At 47.2% G+C, this 21704-nt stretch overlaps 7 protein-coding genes across 7 annotated transcripts; 1 reads left to right on the top strand and 6 right to left on the bottom strand.

The window, feature by feature from the left end:
- Positions 1–2084: 2084 nt before the first annotated feature.
- Positions 2085–3422, bottom strand: EV420DRAFT_254861 (uncharacterized protein). Its single transcript, XM_060481424.1, has 5 exons — positions 3394–3422; positions 3077–3338; positions 2670–3019; positions 2243–2612; positions 2085–2193 (listed from the first exon to the last, which is right to left on the bottom strand). The coding sequence occupies exons 2-5, from the start codon at positions 3165–3167 to the stop codon at positions 2147–2149; spliced, it is 858 nt and encodes a 285-aa protein (XP_060332309.1). The 5' UTR covers positions 3168–3338; positions 3394–3422; the 3' UTR covers positions 2085–2146.
- A 1348-nt stretch (positions 3423–4770) lies between these two features.
- Positions 4771–6069, bottom strand: EV420DRAFT_1268315 (uncharacterized protein; the record flags this gene model as incomplete). Its single annotated transcript, XM_060467442.1, has 2 exons — positions 4771–4965; positions 5779–6069. Coding segments are annotated over 2 exons (486 nt in total), but the record flags the coding sequence as incomplete, so codon positions are not given.
- A 1283-nt stretch (positions 6070–7352) lies between these two features.
- Positions 7353–8415, bottom strand: EV420DRAFT_254840 (uncharacterized protein). The gene is made up of 5 exons (XM_060481423.1): positions 8400–8415; positions 8329–8344; positions 8054–8221; positions 7832–7996; positions 7353–7783 (listed from the first exon to the last, which is right to left on the bottom strand). The coding sequence occupies exons 3-5, from the start codon at positions 8070–8072 to the stop codon at positions 7374–7376; spliced, it is 594 nt and encodes a 197-aa protein (XP_060332307.1). The 5' UTR covers positions 8073–8221; positions 8329–8344; positions 8400–8415; the 3' UTR covers positions 7353–7373.
- Positions 8416–9328: 913 nt separating this feature from the next.
- Positions 9329–10572, top strand: EV420DRAFT_1641507 (uncharacterized protein; the record flags this gene model as incomplete). Its single annotated transcript, XM_060477246.1, has 5 exons — positions 9329–9425; positions 9481–9758; positions 9809–9887; positions 9946–10199; positions 10333–10572. 5 exons carry the CDS (start codon positions 9329–9331, stop codon positions 10570–10572), a joined length of 948 nt encoding a protein of 315 aa, XP_060332306.1.
- A 5201-nt stretch (positions 10573–15773) lies between these two features.
- On the bottom strand, positions 15774–16462 carry EV420DRAFT_254732 (uncharacterized protein). Its single transcript, XM_060481422.1, has 4 exons — positions 16192–16462; positions 16068–16135; positions 15980–16017; positions 15774–15927 (listed from the first exon to the last, which is right to left on the bottom strand). The coding sequence occupies exons 1-4, from the start codon at positions 16323–16325 to the stop codon at positions 15874–15876; spliced, it is 294 nt and encodes a 97-aa protein (XP_060332305.1). The 5' UTR covers positions 16326–16462; the 3' UTR covers positions 15774–15873.
- On the bottom strand, positions 16421–17950 carry EV420DRAFT_254691 (uncharacterized protein). The gene is made up of 9 exons (XM_060481421.1): positions 17546–17950; positions 17441–17493; positions 17123–17393; positions 17038–17071; positions 16905–16973; positions 16802–16855; positions 16677–16750; positions 16570–16628; positions 16421–16513 (listed from the first exon to the last, which is right to left on the bottom strand). Exons 1-9 carry the CDS (start codon positions 17617–17619, stop codon positions 16458–16460), a joined length of 744 nt encoding a protein of 247 aa, XP_060332304.1. The 5' UTR covers positions 17620–17950; the 3' UTR covers positions 16421–16457.
- Positions 17951–18331: 381 nt separating this feature from the next.
- Positions 18332–19228, bottom strand: EV420DRAFT_1332673 (Cullin repeat-like-containing domain protein). Its single transcript, XM_060468826.1, has 2 exons — positions 18515–19228; positions 18332–18462 (listed from the first exon to the last, which is right to left on the bottom strand). Exons 1-2 carry the CDS (start codon positions 18831–18833, stop codon positions 18410–18412), a joined length of 372 nt encoding a protein of 123 aa, XP_060332303.1. The 5' UTR covers positions 18834–19228; the 3' UTR covers positions 18332–18409.
- Positions 19229–21704: the final 2476 nt, after the last annotated feature.

The raw sequence follows: 21704 nt of genomic DNA, 5'->3' as shown, positions 1-21704 counted from the left end.
TTTTGTGTAGTGGGAGATTTCAGCAAGTCTGATCAGGTTCAACACTCAAGGTATAGCTCTCGGTACTAAGTATAATGCGATTTTCACGCAGTTCGTTTATATGACTTATCTTCGTCTTCTGGACGGAGGTGCTTTGTAGGTTGCCTCTTTCGATCTTATATATCCTCCCGATTTAACGGATAGATCCTCAGAGGTTTGGGTTTTACCCCACCCGACAATGTGCCCGTGGCGTAGGATGCTCCGATCATAGTAGTACTAACGGGATTGACAGGAGGAATGTATCTGTCCACGGGATGAAGCCGCGTACCGGATAACCAATCCACTAGGATCGTTCGAGCCTTGTGTGAAAGCAATACTTTCGCCTGCGTGTGCGCCTATCGATCAAGGTGGCCTTGGTTATCGGGATGTGGTAGTCAATTTTCGCGAGTGCAAGTTTATTATCCTATATTGAACCGCTCAAAGTCAACGAATTTCATAGGTGCTGGCGTACCAATCACTTCGTTGCTATTCTACGACGCTGGGTCGACAGATGATCTGAGGCAGACCTTGATGTATGAGCGCCCAAGGCACCTCTTCTAGGGCCGGCTTTCTTTGGGTGGAAACATAACGATAAGATATTTGGCGGAGGAGAAGGAGGAGAGTAGACTGTCCACTGCATTTGTTCTCGGCTATGTAAGTTTTGTGCCGGTCGTCTTTTCTTTTCTTTTTGACATATATGCATTAGCCCTGGAATCTTTCCAAAAATAGTGAGGCGTAAGTACATACCCGTCTTTCTGAGGACAAGATAGGTTATAGGTTGCAGGTTAGAAATTTCCTTCCTCGAGCGATCCGACTCCAAAGGTCGCGCTGGAAATTTTGTCAGGATCGTCACAGAAAACTAAGCGACCCTCGGAGAGAAACCTTCATTCAAAGAACTCGTCACAGCAACGATGGCCTTGAAATTTCCAACACTCTCAAAGTTCGACGATGTCTATTCACATATCGCCGGCGCAGGAGGACCGCCTTTTCCCTTTCCTTCTGGAAGTCCATATTACAAGCGGGCATCGATCCATTACGTGTTGCCAGATCCCCGTATTGACCATGCAGGACGATCCGTTCAGAAGGCTTGGAATACGGTTCCAAGTCGAAGTCAATGAATGATAGGGTGAGGCTGAGGGGGCCCCTGCGACGGGGCTGATTCATTGATGCCTAAGGGACCTCCTTAGACCAACGTCATGCCTTTGCTTTCGATACCATCTTGCTATCGTTGTTGGGAGCCGTACTTATTTTGCGTCCGAAATATAATAAAACAACCGTCGGCCGTAAGATCGGTACATATGCTATGTTATGAGAGAACGCAGATACATAAACCAGACTCCTGATATCGTGGTTCCAACCTGCAGCACCACTACGACAAAAGTTCCCTAAACGCCTCTGATAAGAATGTCAGACCAACTTGTTCGACTCTATTGCCTCGAAGCAACCACCTCTCTTTCGACGCCAATAGAACGCTATCGTGTCCTGTCCGTTTGGATAATGAGACCGCGGGATCTGACGGAAGGTCAGGTTCTTACTCTTTGTGTCCCAAACGAGAGCGCCATTACGATGGGGGCTGATGTGCTATTTTAGTGAAACTCAGATGAATCAAACAAGAAAGCATGAGTACTTACGCGTGGTCAAAGTCATTTCCCAAACAAGCCAATTGCCGGTCGGACTAGGGATCGTAGAAGCACTAATTCTGATAACGGTCGTCATCATCCTTTTTTTTTTTTAAAAAAAAAAAAGAAAAACGCAGGACACGAACGTTCCCGGCCCCACGGCAGGTACTGCGGCATATACTCGGCCGCATTACGTACTTGGTTCAATGCTGATGGCCGCTCTCTAATCTTGACAACGACGCGTCGGCCTCCAAAGGCACGAAGTTTGGTGTATGTAGCCTCGCAACGGCTGCTGACAATTAGTATTCCACGCACTCCTACCGAAACTTCCGTGCTGACTAGCGAGGCATTTTCTAGATACAAACACCTTGACACTTGTCACTAAGACAGACCCGAATGCGCTGTACAACGTCTGGCTCATTGCGCATTAGTAAAATATATTTACTATATGTAAGTAGCTTAGAATTATATAGCTATAGGGTACCGTGATGACTAGACGATCCATTATCTTACACTTCTCCTCTTTCCAGACTGCACTCTTGCGTGATATACGCCCCTGGATATCTTTATCAGCTTCCATACTATGTCAATGCCTGAGACCTTACCTGCATGTGGCGAGATTTCTCCATTTTGCCAAAACTCGACATGGCAAGAGTGCGCACTTGACGGAGAACACGACAGTTCAAACAGCGATAGCTCGCCTGAACGACAACGGAATCTATCCGTCACGAAAGGCTCTCCGAAGCGGATAGGAACACTGGCCACCAGTGTCTTTCTCTTTGGTGCAATTTCCCCAGAAGACGCACGTATGAGGCGGTCTGACCAGTTTGACTGCAACAGCCAAACGTCGACGACTGTGTCGTTTTCTAGCTTCGCTTCCGGGTCAAATCCATCACTGGGCGGAGGGATCGATAGCGCCAAAGAGCAATACTCCATTCCGTAGTCCAAGTGGAAGAACTGGAGGACCGTTGATGCCTAGAAGATACCGTGAGTTAATGCACATCCTCAATAGAAGAAGTAGCTAACACTCACTTCCGAAGATACGATAACATGTCGATCCTCTGGAAATACGGTGCCGAGCGGGGTGCGCCACTGACGGCTTGTATCTTCTTGCACAAGACGATCAAGGCTACGTGCTTCTATCTGTGCTACAATATCGGGGAAATTCACGATGGAAGTGTGGTGCGAGGTGTTCCGATCATGGTTATTCCGGAAAACAGAGTCGAGATGGATGTACTGGCTAGGTTGGCCGGCTTGAACGATGGGAGATCCGTGCATGCTGGACGTAAAATTGACAATATTCAACGCCACCATTAACAGGGTGATTAGAGACGAGAATAGGGTTCCAATAGATGTCCACATAATCAGATGGTCGGTCCAACCTGTGGGGAGAGTTTCATTCCCTTGCACTCCTTCCCGACAATATTGTAAGGACTTACAGCTGGTAGCGTTCCCTCCTTCTGTATCGCTGTCTTTCGACGTCATCACTGGTGTGTACCCTGCCATCGCTTGCCAAAAAGCTGATAGCATATTGGATGACGGAAGAGGGGGGTAGATAGTACTTTCTAATCCTTTGCACCGGCCGATATTTGAGCAAGAGCGGAATCAACGAGTCCAGCATCGTTTCAATTCCGCCACAGGGCGTCATAGTATGACCAAACTGATACGTGATGGCCGCCTATGAAGTGGGCGCGTAGCAAGCTAGATAGTTGAGATAAATAACGTTGCACTGCATAGGATCACCGGATAGACTCACAGCTAACGTTTCGGTCGAAGTCCTCCTTCCAATGCCGCTAAACGGGACGCCGGAACTCCTCTGGAGTGGCCCCAACTTATTCATAATGAGTCATGTTCGTAGGGAGAATGCAGGACCTCACCTCCAGCATGTATGATCCATAGATTTGACTCAAGTTCCACGCTCGAAACCTAGAAAGTTAGGGAGAAACGTTCATCGTTCTCTACACAGCACCTGTGTACCCTCAAGGATCATCCTGTCGGTAGTTAGTACTACCACTTGATTGTCGTTGGCTACTATTTCTCGCTGCTGAGAAACAACTCGACCATACGAAACTGTTGGGGGGGGGAGGAGCTTCGAGCAGTGCTAACGTCACATCTACGCATAGAGATCAACATTTTCCGCAACCACACGATGAGACGCGCACAATGATAATCTGCGTGCACCGGAAACAGCGGCGATATCAACTTGATAAAAAGTTCCACAGCCTGAAGCCAAGGCGGTACCGAACGTAGTAGCCGGTAGTAGCCGGTGGTCATGAGTCTTGGCAACGATTTTCGATGAAGACTGGCGATACATCCTAGTCTGCCATGCGTGATGAAAGTTACGATGATGCGACGAGACGATCAACGAAGTGGATTATCGGGAGAAGTTCAAGTGGTATTGGATTCACGCTTCACGTAAAGTTCGTTTTCTTACTTACTGTTCCTAACGCTTTTCAGCAAAAAAAAAATGGGCGAACGCTGTCAGTGATAGCACACAGAAATGTAGATTGGCACCAGAATACTTACTTGTTTGACTTGAAAGTAGGGAAAAGCGGAACATCGGCAATTACCGATGGCACCTCATCGATCATCACGGACCGGTGTCCCGGTAAATCTTTCTTTGATCTTCCTTCACTTTTTCTGAACCAGTCTTTCTCGAGTTGGGGTTCATTCCATCGCCGTTCTCCTCGTTTTAACGAATCTCGCTCTACAGTTACTATTTTTACTGATACCACTGAAATTTAATCCAAGACTGTAACCTGATATCAATGACCTGGCAAGTACGGCGGTACCCAAGTGCATCCATGCCCATGCATATCCCCTGGCTTTCTTTCCTTGGCCTCACACAATGAGGCGGACTACTTCTAAGACCGTGCCTCCATCGTTGCTCCAGATGTCGCGGTCAGTGGGGCCCCACATCATCAACCCGACTCAGCCCGACCCGTTGCGCTCACTCAAATTCCCTCAGACCGAGGGAATGTCGAACCAAGTCAGTAAGGAATAAATGGAATATAGTATAGTAAAATAGTACTGATATGATATTACTAGGCATATAATAGGATAGCTCCAATGCCATATAGCGCCCTTCTCAGCTGTCGAATGCTGTGTTATCTCGGGCAGTCTGTTCCCCGAACTACAGAGAAGCACCTGCGCGTGTATTGGTGCCGTCACCAGCCACATCCTCCCACTGAACCCAGTTCTCCTCCATTACGTCGTATAGCGCGCTCCAATCTTGGCAGACATGCACCGATCCTGTTCTGCTTCCTTCAAAGTTTCGTTCCGTAAAATCACCAGGCTCGAGGGTAACGTCGGCGGAACAAAGAGCCGTCTGTCGCAGGTAGTTCAGATATGGGCGTAATAGCGTGCAAAAAATCGGATAAACGCAAGTTATCTTTTTCCAGTCGCAAGTTACTTTTGAGTGTGCAAGTTCGCTTCCCCGCAAGTCAAGTGTTTTCCTAAAAGTGATATACACATCGGCATCAGTTGTTATCATAGATCTCTGAATAAGATCTGGCGGCGTGAGTTTAGAGCAGGAAGAGGTAGCTGAACCGGCCGACATTATTTCGGTGCTTGACACCAGTCGTTCCGCTATTGCCGTAATGGCCCGAATTCCTTCAGCGTCCTATTCATCTGCTTTACCTACTTCTCCATCGCTTTTTCAAGTGATGGATTCAGATACATTTCCCTTCGGTGTTTGATCTCTGGATCCAAAGCCTCTCAGTCTAGACAGTCCACTGACTCATCACTCGGATTCACTCCCCTATAGATTTGAATTCTCGGAAGACTGCCAGACAGCGATAGATTGAGCTCAGTGGGGCGCACTGAGAACGACATTCCAGAGGGTTCAAGGGGTTTGCGACATGGCCGGCTGAACAGCGTAGGACCGTAGGTACCGTATTCCTTCCCAGAGTGTTGGCGTTGCTATGGTTCATAACTAATGTCAGGTACCCTGACAGCTGGACAGAGATTTGTATATTTCAACCTAGGCATTACTTATTCTGAAGCTATAGCTAACAGCAAACTTGCGGAAAAAAAAAAATACTAACTTGCGGAAGGATACAATCAAACTTGGGGGCTAATAACCAACTTGCGACCGGAAAAAACGCGACTTGCGCCTATGTGAATTTTTGCATGCTATTACGCCCATATTCAGACAATGGTGAGAATGGTCCATCATAGCCATGTGAGAATGGCCAAATGCGAAGTTGAGGACGCGAAGGCAGTGCAGCTCATGGAACATCCCAACCATGAACAGCCGACTATCGGGTCCCAGATGAGCGTATCCAAACCCTGCAGAGGTGAGATTGAACCATTCGTTGTCTGACGCGTCTCCAGAGAGGGAATAACGAACGGTTTCCTGGACGGGGAGTAGGACACTGTCCAAGGGAGAACTTGAAGGAGGAAGAGGGAGGTTCGAAGGGAAATCATGGCCCAGAAAACCTGGTATCGTCGTTCGCGTTAGTTAAGAGGAATTTTTATCATAATATGAGGACTCACTGAGGTTGTGGCTTGTTGTTGTGTCGCCTCGAAGAGATAATGTATTCGTTCGCCAATATGTGATATGTAGGACGAGATTCGATGCATGCAAAATTGCAATGAGAAGGTAGCAGATCGAGATGCAAGCTTTACTGTTCTGAAGCTTCATAATTACTACCGAGAAGGTCAGTGAGCTGCTACGATGAATTCTTCACAGCGGCTGTATAACATAGTGCTTTATCTACCTCCAAAATGCGCTGCATCGTACGATAAAGAGACGCAGGGATACAAGGCCTTCCGGGCCACCGTAAGGAATAGCCATGTAGCGCGGTGTCCTATTGTTTCAACCAGGCGAAAACATCTCTGGTAGTAGGGCTTGGCAAGCGCCCACTAATTAGGCTGTACCTCGTAAATGTCTCGCAGATACTAGATATACAGACCCGACACGCGAAGGCTACATGGATCAAGGATCATTGGGTCTAGATGCTCTTAGATTCATCACAATATCGCTGTACGTTGCTCCTGGGCGCCCTCATAGCCTCCGTGATCGGCGTGTGGTCCGCTATATGCCACGTTGCGGTCCTTGAAGTACCACAGAAAATAATATCGGGCTCGCAGCGATTTATTGAGAGCACCCATGAGAAGAAGTATCCTGAAAGACATTTATCAGTCACATACCTGATTAATCGCGGAAATCTGAGACAGCGAGAGAGGAGGGCGGAAACACTCCCACCCGGAAAGAGCTAGGCGGTCGTTGCTGGGGCCGGCTGCATAGCCACATATAACAATTTATGGGTCCCCACAGTCCAAAGGGAACTTGATTCGAGCTTAGACGCGTCCTGACTGCTTAATCCGGCGTTTCAAAGGATTGTCACACCATTCAAGTTCGATTCAAGCGGTTTTTCCCCAATTTTCGGCTTACCCATGCCCGAGAAAAGAGATCGTTTTTCCTGAATATAGTTAAGTTGATCCTAGCGTTCCAAAGAAGTAACTAAGAGGACGGGTGACAAACATTGGTAGTGACGATCGTAGTTAAAACACGCACACGTGACTAAGACAAGTTAGGCTTTGAAGTGGTTAGCACGTTGGCTTTACTACCGCTCGCTTACGTTGCGGTACATCGCGATGCATCAATAATTGATTATGTTTTCGGCAACCATTGGTGACAGAGCATATTATATATAATGGCGCGATGACAGTCCTGGTCATGAAAGTCCAGCGGTATACCAGTTATAATCCCTGGAATTCGCCTCAGTAGCATCATGCACTACATTCCACTATCTTCCAGCTCCTACAAGCGCGAGGCTGGCTCCATGATGTCACATGTCTGCCTGTAGATCTCCTCACTGACTGAAGCTGCGAGTCGGCTCGACATAGAACCATCTGTTGCAAATAATTCATGCAGTGCTGAAGTAACTCCTTCGGGTCCTTCAATCCCCCGCGTATGATGTTCAAATAGCGAAGCTGATGAAACATAGAGACGCTGAATGGTCTTTGGGTAGGTCCAAGATGTACCATCCCGCCACCCGGTGGTAAGAGTCTGTCCCATTCTGATATGCCGGTCTCGGTATCGAGGGCGTAATGCTTCAAGTTTGCGACGTAGGCGTACACCTCCGAGTCAGTAGGACCGGGGACGTTCCATTCCTGCAGATAATCATGCCCAAGGTACGCTATAGTGGATAGTCAGCGATGACAAGGGTTCATTCCTGGGTGCTCACAATAGTTCTGTGTCTGAATGTTCTCTCCGAATAATTTGATTTTGGGGCGAATTGCCTGCGCAGTCTGAAATTGATTGCAGGTAATAATAGCGCAAATGGCAGTGAAAAACTGTGATGCTGCTAAGAAAGTTATTACGAGCCGAAGCCTTGAAGAAAGTGGATATCCTAAGGAAGCGGCATTAGCAGATGCATGACAAGCGCTCTCCGACTTAGCTTCCGAACCTTTCTGCTCCATAAACATATCTCACCGGAGTTGGGATACGTGGAGGCAGGTGGGGTAAAAAGTATACTTCAGTTGGTACATCTTTTATACGCTCGGATTCGTGATGGTTGTCCCGTTCCGGTCTCTCGCAACGTCAAGGGGCAACATCATCAGTGATTAACTCAAGTCTGATCAGGTTCGCGTTTCAACATCCGGAATCATCAAGCTGTTCTAATTGGTGCACATTAACACGACATCATACAACTCTGGATTATTACATGCCAAGATATCTAACCGCTTGTACGCAAAACCTTGAAAGTAACAATTATCAGGACACTGAAAATGCGTCGAAGAGGTTTCACTTACAAAAGCTAGATGCCGTATACAAGTACCTTGTATGAGGAGGATCCTTCTCCAGGTTGAGCGTGCGTTTCCAGAATGGAACCACTGGCATCAGTAGCCGGATTATCTACGCACAAGACGGGGTTAGTGCGCTCGCTACAAAAATGATCTGTCCACATACCATTTGCTGCAGAGCCCGGTGTCAACGGGACTGCTGAGACATTGGGCGAGAAGATGGCGAGTATGAGAATGCAGGCAATAAGAGCTGAGACGAATCTAGTAGACATCGGGATTCTTGGTGGGATAGTGAATGAGTGTTGCTAACATCCCAGGATGAGAGGGTCTTTTATACAGAAAGCGCATTGAGGGCGCTCCGATCGATATCGCGACGAGACCATGCGGTGGGAGCTGAGACAGATCCGGAGGAACGTTTCCGTCAGTGGCTTGGGGTCGCAGAGGTTCACGGCCGAGATGGCTATGTAGGCTAGGATGATGACCATTCATTTCCCTTTGATAATTACGTCCAGGCGATATCTGGAATCATTGCTTCATCGAACCTCCTGGATACTCCTCATCGCGTCTCCAGAAGTCGTCCGAAACGCTCCTCGGAGTTGATAGCCACCAGTCACGATGAAGATACAATGGCCTGCACCAGCAATTCTTGTCAAGGGACTCTAAACGAACCTGCATTCAGAACAGTTAGCTTGATATACAAAGCACAACGACTAATACCCACCCGTTACAGAGTTATCAGGCAAAAAGAAGCAACGCTCGTATGTAATAGAAGACTTCGTAGTGAGTATCCGTTCGCTGCTCATCGATAAACGTCAATTTCCGACACCGGCGCTTGCTCGGTGTCGATGTCCCCGATAGGAACAAGTTCCGTCGCAGGAGTACAAAATAGGTCGAAACGTTGCGCTGGCTCCATTCCGCCTCCAGCGCTAGCCTAGCAGATGGCTAGAGACCCGTGGAGGACCGATGAGTCTGCTTCATCGCTGTGGTTTGAACAGGCAGTGAACGCCGCGGTTCATATCGGCGCTATGGCGTACGGTGAGTTTTACTTTTTGAAGCAGTAAACCTTCACTCACCTCTGCCCCGCATCAAGGTATGCAACTGGCAACTGCGTTCCTCGCCGTGTACCACGTCATAAATTCGAAGGAAAAGAAATATGTCTGGCAGTCCATCACCTATGTCGGCATACTGGTTCTATTATCGACAATCTATACGGCGTGTAACATCCATTCGAATGAGATGGCGTGGATCGACGAACGCGGCTACCCTGGCGGACCCCTGCAGTACCAGATTGAGCAGAGTTATACGACAACAATCCTTGTCGCTAACGTGGCAGCGATTATGATCACATTTCTTGCCGATATCTGTATGGTGCGCCTCGTCCCGGACTGTTGCATCGGTTTCGACTCATCCGATAGCAGCTCTGGAGATGCTGCATCCTGTACCAAGGCCTGTGGATGGCTGTCGTCCTTCCAGCTTTGCTTCTTCTCTCCTCGACCGGTACGATACGCTCTATACAAGTTCCCGTGTTTCGACTGACGCGATATTCCTCGGGCAGCCATGGGCGTACTTCTCGTCCTTCAATTGGCTTTACCGGGCGCGGCGATCTGGGGAACTAGGATTGCCAAATTTTCCATCCCATACTGGGCCCTTTCAATCACCTTCACCCTTCTCGTGACGTTCATGATCGTCGCCCGTCTTCTATCGATGCGTAGAAGGATTCAGACAACGTTAGGAACCGAGTACGGGAGAGCATATACCGGAATTGCGGCAATGTTGACTGAATGTGCTCTGCCGTACGCGCTGATAATCGTTTGTTTTGATCATCCTATATGGTCTGGGGTCCACGGCATTCAATTTGTTTGTCCCGCTGATGATCATGGTTGAGGTTAAGCACCTCCCACTTCTTCGCAGAACAAAACTAACATGCACCTTATCTTTGTAGGCCATGACCCCGCAGCTCATTATGATACGCGTCGCCCGTGGCCGTGGCCTGTCAAGTGAGGCTGTCGCTACTGCAAGCGGACAAATATCGGCGTTGCAATTTCGTCGCAGTGTTTTTCCCGATATCGAGCGACCCGACTCTCCTATGACAACGCTAAGAGAGATAGTGCACGCAAAGGAAGGAGCTGGATCTGGATCTGAGGACTCTTTTGAGGAAGCGTTAAAATTGTCCCCACGTTAGCGATTAGGGATACGTAGATGCAATCGTTGTGACAGAAAGGGCTTTGCAGACACTGTTGGATTCATCGCCTGAAACCGAGTCGAGCCAATGAGCTGCGGAATGAGGGAAGTTGATGTAATCGAAGGAGGGAGAGGGACCTTTTTCCCTGGCAGTGCAACTGATAGAATGTTGCGGTCAGCTGAGTCGAAAGTGATTAAAGAGAATGGTCACCTCGCGACGACCAGTTTTCCTTATAACTCGGACACAATCTCTCTTTGCCTCACAGTAATTCGAGCGAAAGAAGAAATGGGAACCACGAAATTCTGACGTGCGTGAATGGAGATGGAATCGTTCAGGTAAATCTTTCCACATGCTGAGATCGATGGGTGAAACCTAACTTGCTTGCCATTATCTAAGTTAATGTTCTCAGCCTCTCCTATTCTTGAGGACGAGGAAACGAAAAAGCCAGACCTTGGAATGGGCATACCAGGAAATCATCCAACAATTCTCCATGAGGTCTCGACCCACGTCTCGCGCAGTCTTTGACTCGGTATTCACTGTATTGACAAAATTAGACTAGAACTAAATATCACGAGACCGAGTAAATAAACGTACCCCATCCGAACTGACCACCTCGAATCCAGAAAGGGATAAGTAGCTACGATGGCAACACGGTGTCTTCCTGGAACACTGCTACCAAATTCTTTTCGTCTCCATTGGTGGACAACAGGATGCCACCTCCTTGGACAGATGAGGCTCTAAAAAGGAGATTACGACCTTGCCACAGACAACGGATTATCCATGGGGTGAAGTAAAGGTCATGCCAAAAGGTCTGGCCACGAGGAGTGTTCCCGCTTGAAACGCTCTCGTTTGTCTGTAGCACGGTCATCACCAATCATACTCTCGGTCATGTCACTCGTGTAATAGACGAGGATCGTGACGATGAGTCCAGTGGAGCCTATGTGTTGTTCGGCAGAGCTGTGGAGGTGGTGATGTTGGTTCTTTCGGTATCCTATACAAAGATGACTGATATAGAAAAGCAACACAAAAGGCAACATACCTCTACAAGAGGAAGATTTCTTTGGCGCATTTGGGATGTCAGGCTTGGACTGTCGAAAAGAGCGTATCACCCTTCAAGTTCAAGGCCTGCAGAAATACCCGTTGCTGAGTCGACCACTACGGTTCAAATGCCGGTAGTCCACTCCTATCCTGAACACAATGAGCTGAAGAAGAACGAATAAATGCCGACTGAGGACATACAGATCATCCGTTCCCTCAATCAATATCCGTCCAGCCTTCGTAGTCCAAATCCTGCCCAGTGGCCAACACCAACATTGATTTCTCTACAGTATTGAGTATGGACGCCCTTGCGCTCATTACAGAGCTGAGAATTGTACCAGAGCATGGAGAAATTTGTTTGACTGTCGAAAGACAGTAAAAGCTCATTCGGATGAGAAATTAGAACTCTGAGCTGCCGTCAACGGACGCGACTGTTTGTGTTGAGAAGGAAAAGGGAGGCAGGCACGTTGCCATCGGCAATCACAATTTTGAGCCGCGGCAACTCGGCAGAACCAGAATCAACCGAACCAGCCTCCTTCAAGCTTGCCTGCCAAAAAGTCCTTCAACAACATTTAGAACGATTTACCGGAATTGTCCCAATCCTATCGAGGATAAAATCCACCATGCCTTTTCTTTTGTATCTTCTCCCTACAAAAGACCGATTTTACTGTTTATCCAAGATCATTCGCCTCCCGACGCTCCTGATTTTATCACTAGTCAGTGTTCGCTCTGCAGACCTAGGTACCTCTCTTCGCGCAAGTGTCTGATAATCAGATTAGAGAGCGCATATTTAAATCTAAATAAGTTAAAGGCATACAACTTCTACTTGGTTGAATGCTGACGACCGCTCTCTGATCAACCTCTTTTCATCGGCGCGTCGACCTCCAAAGGCACGAGATTTAGTCTATGGAGCCTCATAACGACTGCTACCGTCAACATTCCAGGTAATCCTTCCGAAACTTCCCTAATAACTACAACTGGGTCATTTTCTAGACACAAACACCTTGTTTTTCACACAAGTAAAACTTGTATGGCCAGCGTCAACGTCCTCGAGTGCTTTTTTAATTCAAGATTCCCTCCTTATCAACCGGCCATCCTTACAAAAGACGAAGAGAAATGCAACAAAATATTCCTCCTCAAAAATTGGGATCTCGGCGCGTACTCATGACGCACAGATGTTCAGCCGCCCCTTTGCTAGTTCTTTCAATATTCGATTGTGTTGTGTCTTGATAACAAGATCAGCGGAAATGGTCCAGGATTTCGCCGGTTTAATTCAAGATGCCATTATTGTTCGATAGTTACTTTCGTTCAAAGAAATTTCTCCGTCTGATTAACGTGGAATTGACAGATAATCGCAGATGTCTTTGTTGGCTTAGCGGTGAATTACTGTCATTCTCAGGGGTTCGGATCTCAGAAATGGACCTCTACTTAGCAGCTTGAGACCTTGTCGGACCCGGATCTGCATTGTTGAACTTAATTGTTTGTCTTGAACTGCCCGACCAGCTCTCTGACCTTCATTCATGCGGCCACATATAGAAGGACACAGACAACGCTTTGGAGACCATCTCGCTTCTGACTTCCTCCACGCTCTTATATACTACTAGAAAATTCTTCCTGATAAACAGTAAGCACAATTTAATCCGACTTGGTGTGGTGATTAATATATCTGCAGAGCAATGCATTCCTTCCCTAACATAATACCTCGCCGAGGACCGTACGACGCGTCTTGTGTACGGATTTGTGAAGGAAGGCAGTGGACATATAATGACATCGGCCGCATTTATATCTATGACCGAGGAAGAGACGGCATCCCTTACCCGGGCTTTCTTCCTCTGCTACATCACCTTGCCGCCTATAAAGCAAGCGGACGAAGTCCGGTAACAACTTTGGCCATCAACAGAATCTCACGGTCTGACCTCGGAAACGACCGCACGACATACCACAACGTCCTCACCTCATTCCCGGATATCAAATCGCTCTTCCTACAAGACATCACCTGCAGCCGCAATGAACTCTGCACGCTTCTGGGTTCCTATTCCCACCTCACAGCAGTGTCTATCGAAGGATTGAAATTCGACGACTTTCCCGTGTTGTACAATTGAATCCCGGGCAGACAAAACACATCGATCGATTCTCTGACACTTTATCTCGACTCAGCTCAGTGGTCCCTGACCCTCCTTCGCTTTCTCACTTCTCATGACTACCCCCTTTCGCTGTACCCAGTGAGACGTCTCGAAGTTATTGGCGCGAACCGGGGCAATATTCCAGGGTTCGATAAACTCTTCGCTTCCCTAGTTCCGGTCGTTGGCACACCCATAAAGAATTCACTAGTATTTGGGAACATAGCTATTACGCGTAGTAGGATGATTTGTTAACCTTCGTGTTCTGCTATCGCTGACGCATGCTATGACAGAGGAGACGCCCCAAAATCTCAATATCAAGCTCGTCTCGAACCTCACATTTACGCTTGTTCTGGACGACCAGGGCCTCTATATGCATTCTATTAGGTGGTGGACCGCAACAATTAACCAGGCTAGCAACACACTCCAGTATATCAGCATCAGCATCAGCAGCGAGGGTTTCCTGTCAGATCACTCATATTGGCAGTCTTTGGATACCATCTTGCGTGAAAGGAACCTCAGTAGGTTGAGCCTTCGGCTTTGCGTACCTAACATGGAAACCTGCGTCAAGTCTGGCAGGGAGATACTTGTGCGCCTTCCCATGTCCTATAACCACTACAGGGCATCGGGACGGTTAGCTTGGTTGAGCGAAGGGGGGGAGCAACTGCATTTGGACTAATGACTCGGCTAAAATTTTAAGGCTATGATTATCCTACTGAATGGCCGCGATATGAATGGGTGCTGAACGTTTTACCACGTATAAATGAGGCAAGCTCGTCTGTGAGAGTCGCAAACTCACCTCAAGTTAAGGTTAAAGCAGGGTAGCAATCAACAACTGAATGCGCACTGCGGTCTAACGCTGCCTACCGTTGTGTCAGTGGATCTAGTATCCCAGTTTTTCTCGCAATAATCAATGATCCGTGAGCACTGGGGTCAACACCGAATCCTGGTCTTTATACTGTAACAGCAACAGCGTCGCTAAGCGCTTTCCGTGAATTCTAGTACTGCGGCGAAGATACCATCTTGGGGCGCTTGAATGAAGTACAAATACTTGACTGGAAGCTGATGCTGATCATTTCTTCCTTCATTTCTGATAATCAGTCCTCAAGATTATATCAGCGGCGGTGTTTCTCTGCCGCTCACAAGCTCACTCTGGCCCCTGCATAGGACCTACCTTCCTTCCTGACTGTTAATAAATGAAGATGAATAAAAACAGCATGATATTTGTGCATACCCTCTGCTGCAATCGAGCCATCGATGCTGCCGGTCTTCTTCAATCTCTACTGAATTCCATCAATGCAGAAATCCAGTCTCCATTTGGACGCTTGCGCAGGGTATTCGTATACAAAAGGTGGATTAAATTGAACTTCGACGGCTTAATATCAGTTGTTACATCTTGGATCACAAGTTGATGCACGGATGCGTTGTCTGCTTCACGACGCTTAAGTACGCAACCCTCATTTGACGAACGAAACCATCAGATTTCCGTAAGAGCCACACCTATGAGTCCTCTTGCACAACCATGACCAATAGCATGGTCTTCTCGTATCCGTCGTCTCGTTTATTGTCGTCCGGACAGCGAAATCGAATAACGGTCACTACGTTAAACTAACGTGGTCGCTGAACAGGTATGTCCATCTTCTCATTATCATTCAAACGAATTCATGATGTATATGCAGCAGCGAATATACGCAAACAGTATACTGTGTAGTGGGGGATTTCAGCAACTCTGATCAGGTTCAACACGTACAGCTCTTCGACGAGTCGAAAATGAAGAACGCTTGGCAGGGGCTGAGCAATATCTCCAGTGATCCGTCGATGCACAATATACTTGGCCAGCCCGACTTTGCTTCCGATGCCATATTGCTATCGCAATGTCCGCACTTGGTATCATCTTAGGATACTGTTTGTTGCCGGCTCAATTCAGTATATTCCAGTGGCGCAGCTGGGTAGATACGTGCAAGGGGTAGTGTTACGAGACCGAGATATAAATGCGTAATTGAGATAGAAAATGATATGGTGACTGTGAAATCGATACGTACAACATGTTACCCTAAAGACACAAATCAGAATCAACGTTGGTAAGTGTCCCAGCTTGCAGAACCACTCTGACAGAGCTTTCTTGACGCCCCGGATAAAAATTTCAGGTCACCCTGGCTTCTTCACTTTTACGGTGCCGATAAAACGCTATTATGTCCTATCCGTTTGGTAGTAAGATAGCTGCATTTCACAGAAAGCTAAAACCTTACTTTCTGTGACCCAAACGACAGTGCCATTCCAAGTGGGGCTGAAGCGTCATGCTCGATAAAACTCAGATGAGAGAATGCGAGTACTTACGCGTAGTCAAAGCCAAGTTCCATAAGGGTGATTTGCCTGAACTAGGGAACATAGAAGCAGAAGTGATTCTAATAATGACTGATTGTCATCTTATTTCGAAATACGCATCGTGAACATAACAAACCCAATACTGAGAAGAACGTATACCGAAAACGTTAAGGATCGGAAGAAAAGACTTAGAGGGAAGATCGAAGAGAGGTTGTTGTTGTTGCCGTCTAACTTCATTCTTTTCTTTTTTTTCCATAGAATGACTGCCATAGACACTTGGACAGCTTATGAGCTTGGGAAAACACAAGAACAGCCCCTCGGGCTGTAACCCGGATGCCGGTTACATCGGCTATTCCCGATGTGACATAGATACGAGGGATTGCCATGTCACGTCTCTTTAGTTTACCACCACCATCTGTACCGTCGTCTCACGAATACCGAGCTGGTTCCTTGCACATCTGTGTGAACGAGTTCTTCAGTGTAGCTCCGTGGCTACGAGCTTCCACGGGCCTACCTTTCAATATAATTATAATCGATGCCTCCATCAGGACGACAATGGCAACAACAAGTGTCCTACAATATCATGTCAGTCTTGGATCAAGAAAATGGTTGCAGACTCACGGAGATGAGGCTGTTGAATGACAATATAGGTCCCATTGATCACGTTCAATGGTCCCGTCTTGTTGAAGACCCATCTATAACACATGTCAGCACATTTCCAGAGTGTAAGAAGCAGCTCCTGTTACCAAAAGAGTCGTATTAAAAAGCACCGAATAGATAAGTGAGGGAACTGCTATCAGCTAGATGCACGCTATATGAATATAATCAAATCAAACGAACAGGGCTGACCAATATCTGTGTACGAGTCGATGACCCCAGTGCACTCCCATAGATTACACGAGTCAACACAAGGAAGAGCTATCATCGCAGTGAAGTCAGCATATGTTCTATAGAGGGAGGATCTACAAAAGGACAAGCTTACCTCAACCACGAATGTCAGTGTGAAAGAGATGATCCTGGAAGTATGTCTTCAGCGATAGAAAAATTTTTGCAAAAAGAATACATACAAAACTGGTGCACAATAGATCAAACAGGATTGTAAAAGGCAAAGCGTAAAGGAGGGCGGTGGTCCAGTTTGCTGACCGAGGATCATCAGGGGCATATAACAGAGGCTATATACGAGACCGGAAATGACCATCGCATACCAAGTCCTCACCCGGCGGACACGGGTAGAAAACAGGGCAGGTACCAGAACTGCCAGCAGAAGGATCGAGTTTAAAAGTTGGAGGCAATTGAAGATGGCCACCACATTCCGGTTGGCATAAGCATCCATAGATACTACGAGAAGATAAGCATCGGTCTGCCGTGTGGACATTATGGCTTACTTTCTTCAATTTTCAAGTACGGAAAAATGAGTGAAGAATCACATATAACCAAGCTCGCAGAGCGGTCGTGAGGACGGGTCGAAGAACGAGACGACGTCGCCTTACTTATACAATGCCCCTTTACTTATACATGGAGTCGTTTCACATTCTATCTGATTCGGTGTGTCGTTATGGAGCATAAGGTCTTGGCACCAAACGATCGTCCGACGTCGTACATGATCTCTGTTATGTTGACCTCGAGTTCTCTGTGATGATGTCCTAAACGGGAACTTTGGATCGAGCTGAATACGCTGGCCAAAAACAGAAGAACAATCTTGACGAGAAGATTTTAGGAAGATTTTTTGATTAGATACGATTCAAGGCATGATGTATGAGGGTTGTACAATGGCATGTGAATTTTTCTAAACAAAGCGTTTAGTTGCAATCACGAATGCGGACAGACGTAGACTCAGCTGGCATAAGTTACAAGGCATGGAGACATCGATTTTTGACCGGCGACACCATGTAACTTGGTGATAAAAGCCTATTTATAGAAGAGGTTCCGAACTCGAACCGGCTCTGACGATGTATCTGTTCCCAAGCATGACTGAACCTGAGCGTCTGTATCGCACTCCTATTTGGGTTTTAGTTCTCCGAATAAAATGGCCGAATGTTGTTGACCCTGCACGACACTAGCGCGGATAAAGAAATTCTGAGAAAACGTGGCTCACAATAGCCATCTGGACGATCATCAGATCGCAAGACCGTCCGGATCCTTGAACATGGATCCGAGGCCTAAGCTGTCGCGCGCGCACCGATGAAAGTGGACATACCAGTCTTCTTGGTCGTTCTAAAGGACTACTTGGCAACCAACCTCCATCAAACATGCGGGACGCCCAAGAAAAGATCGCTATTCAGATATCATCGATATATAGATCGCAACTGTGCTTCTACATCTTCTACTGAAAGTCGGATATCTGTAAAGAACTATCAGCAAATAACTGTCATGGAAACTGGACAACGAACCATACATTTCTGGGGATCTACGCAATAGAGGATCCGTAGTGTTACCCTAACAAACGAAACTGAACCTACTTTTACTGAATTCCTTCTCTCTATGCTTGGCTACAAACCTTTCTAATGATGGTACAATCAATTTGACCACCTCTTCTCCGATTTCAGCTCTCCCTTCTTCATCATCCTCCAAAACAGACACCACGCCCCGATGACGGTCAATAACCTCATCAAACAAATCGAAGAACCTCGTAAACCTCTCCTTCGTAGCTGCTTTCCCCTTCTCTTTGGTATCATCGCTTAACGCCTGCATAAGCGGAGAAAAGTTGCTGTCGAAATATGCCGCTTTGGCCATACGGAAGTTGGAATTTATGACATCTTGTGTTGGCTTGGAAAGCATATCGATCAGCGCATCATGCTTAGGATCCAAGAGGACGTTTCCCCCAAGGAAAGCGATGTAATTGAGGAGAAAGAAGGAGAAAAGTAAAGCCTGCTTCTGTGTGTGCGATAATACTTGAGGCTATTAATCGTCGTATTAACTACGTCATCTGCAATACGGAATGTTTTTAAATACGGTTTGTCATCGAATAAGATGACTATACTTACCAACATTGTGCTCCAGGATGACGTGCTCATCACCTTCACCAGGTTTCGAGAGCTGTAATAGGATTGACAGCATCTGCACGATCCAATACTCGCCTACCCTGCCCTTCTAGACATTTGCGACACCATGCCCCACGCATGTTGACCTATCTCTTCTGTGTTTCTTTGGGTATCGACGGTGTAAAGGGCGAAATAGGATGCGTTAGATGAGTCGAGGGCAACGGCAGCGTGCGTAAGAAAGCAACCCAGGGAACGAGAGTCTCCAGCAAATAGGTTAATGGAAAAATCAGAGCCTGATGGTGGCATAGAACCTTCCGCGACAAGTTATATGCAGCGTTGCGTTAATTTCTTTACTCCCAACGGAGTCTAGCTACGATGTCAGAAAAGAATAAACAGGATAGATACTACAACGCACCATTTCCAGTGAGTCATCCTGGTACCTTTGAAGGCAACAGCTGCATCGAGACGCTCCAATGCATCTCTACTTAGATATCCTGCTTATTGCTCGCCAGCTTGTCAATCTTGAGTAATGGCTTCTCAATGTCTGCTAGGCATCAATCGTCCGTTCCTCCAAACGAAGAAAGGCAACGTATTGTTTGCACGTCAGTTGAGGATCTGAGTCCGAGAGCTCTTTTGAGGAAGCGTTCAAGTCATCTCCACGTTAGGGATTGGGGATACGTAGATGGACTACGAGGAAAACAAGCACTCGTTGCGACAGAAGGGGCTTTATAGACATGGTTGAAATCATCGCCTGAAACCGAGTCAAGCCAATGAGTGATAAATAGCTGCGGAATGAGGGAATTTGATGTAACCGAAGGAGAGAGAGGGACCTTTTCCCTGGTAGTTGAACTGATAGATTGCTGTGGTTAGCCGAGTCGAAAGTGATCAAAGAGAGTGGTCACTCGCGACGACAAGTTTTCCTTGTAAATTGGACCCGATCACTCTTTGCCTCACAGTAATTCGAGCGAAAGAAGAAATGGGAGCATCGAGTTGCTGACGCACCTGAATGAAGACGGAATCGTTCAGGTGAATCTTTCCACACGCCAAGATCGATGGGCGAAACCTGACTTGTCTGCATAGACGTGTTTTGACCGCGCCTGGCTGGCACGAATTGATTCCATTATCTGCGTTAATGATCTCAGCATCTTTTGTTATTACGGACGAGGAAACGAAAAAGCCAGACCTTGGAATGGGTATACCAGGAAATCATCCAATAATTCTCCGTGAGGTCTCGACCCACGCCTCGCGCAGTCTTTGACTCGGTATTCACTGTATTGACAAGATTAGGCTAGAACTAGATACCACGAGACCGAGTAAATGAACGCACCTTATCCGAACTGACCACCTCGAATCCAGAAAGGGATAAGTAGCTACGATGGCAACACGGTGCCTTCCTGGAACACTGCTACCAAATTCTTTTCGTCTCCATTGGTGGACAACAGGATGCCACCTCCTCGGACAGGTGAGGCTCTGAAACGGAGATCACGACCTTGCCACAGACCACGGATTATCCATGAGGCGAAGTAAAGGTAACGCGGAAGGGTCTAGCGACAAAGAGTATTCCCGCTTGAGTCACTCTCGGTCGTATCACTCATGTAATCGATGAGCATCGTGACGATGAGTCTGGTGGAGCCTATGATATTGTTCGGCAGAGCTGTAGAGGTGGTGACGTTGGTTCTTTCGGTATCCTATACAAAGATAACTGATATAGAAAAGCAACACAAAAGGCGACATACCTCTACAAGCGCAAGATTTCGTTGGCGCGTTTTGGGTGTCAGGATTAGACTGACTTCCTAGATAGTGTCGAAGAGAACGTTACCACGCCTCAAGTACAGGACCTGCAGAAATAGCCGTTGCTGAGTCGACCACTACGGTTCAAATGCCGGTAGTCCAGTCCTATCCTGAACACAGTGAGCTGAAGGAGAACGAATAAATGCCGACTGAGGACATACGGCTCATCCGTTCCCTCAATCAATATCCGTCCAACCTTCGCAGTCCAAACCCTGCCCGGTGGCCAACACCAGCATTGATTTCTCCACAGTATGGACGCCCTTGCGCTCATTACAGAGCTGAAAATTGTATCAGAGCATAGCGATGTTTGTTTGACTGTCGAAAGACGGCAAAATCTCATTCGGATGAGAAACTGAAGGTAGAGCTGCTGCCAACTCGAACGGACGCGACTGTTTGTGTGCCATCGGCAATCACAATTTTGAGCCGCGGCAACTCGGCACAACCAGAATCAACCGAACCTCCGTACAGCCACTGTGAATCCCCAAAGAGGATAACGGCAATTCCGCCTCCTTCCACCACCATCCTGCGATCCTGCTCTGTTACTGCGCCTTCCTCCTCAAGTCGGACTGATCCTAGTCCAGCGAGTCAACACTCTTTGTACTGTCCCCCGCATCTTCCTTTTTTTACAAGCCCTGTGCATGGGTAAAATTCATGCATGGGATGTAAAGTCCCGAGTCACAAAAACCGCGACCTTCTAAAACCTGCACCAAAGCAACCAAGCAACCATATAATAACCCAGTGTTATGTGTAAGCTTGTGAACGTTGACTGGCTGGCGAGTCTACTTGCCGTATACCCCCTTTGCTGATGGACTCAGTTTATGGCATATGATAAAATTAAGCTAATGTATGCAAGCGCCAAAATTGTATTATTTTCCTA

This window comes from Desarmillaria tabescens (genome assembly GCF_030435595.1).
Source record: "Desarmillaria tabescens strain CCBAS 213 chromosome Unknown EV420scaffold_13, whole genome shotgun sequence".
Taxonomy (NCBI): Eukaryota; Fungi; Basidiomycota; class Agaricomycetes; order Agaricales; family Physalacriaceae; genus Desarmillaria; species Desarmillaria tabescens.
Note: the sequence above shows the minus strand (reverse complement) of the source record. Positions and strands in the feature narration are given on the sequence as shown.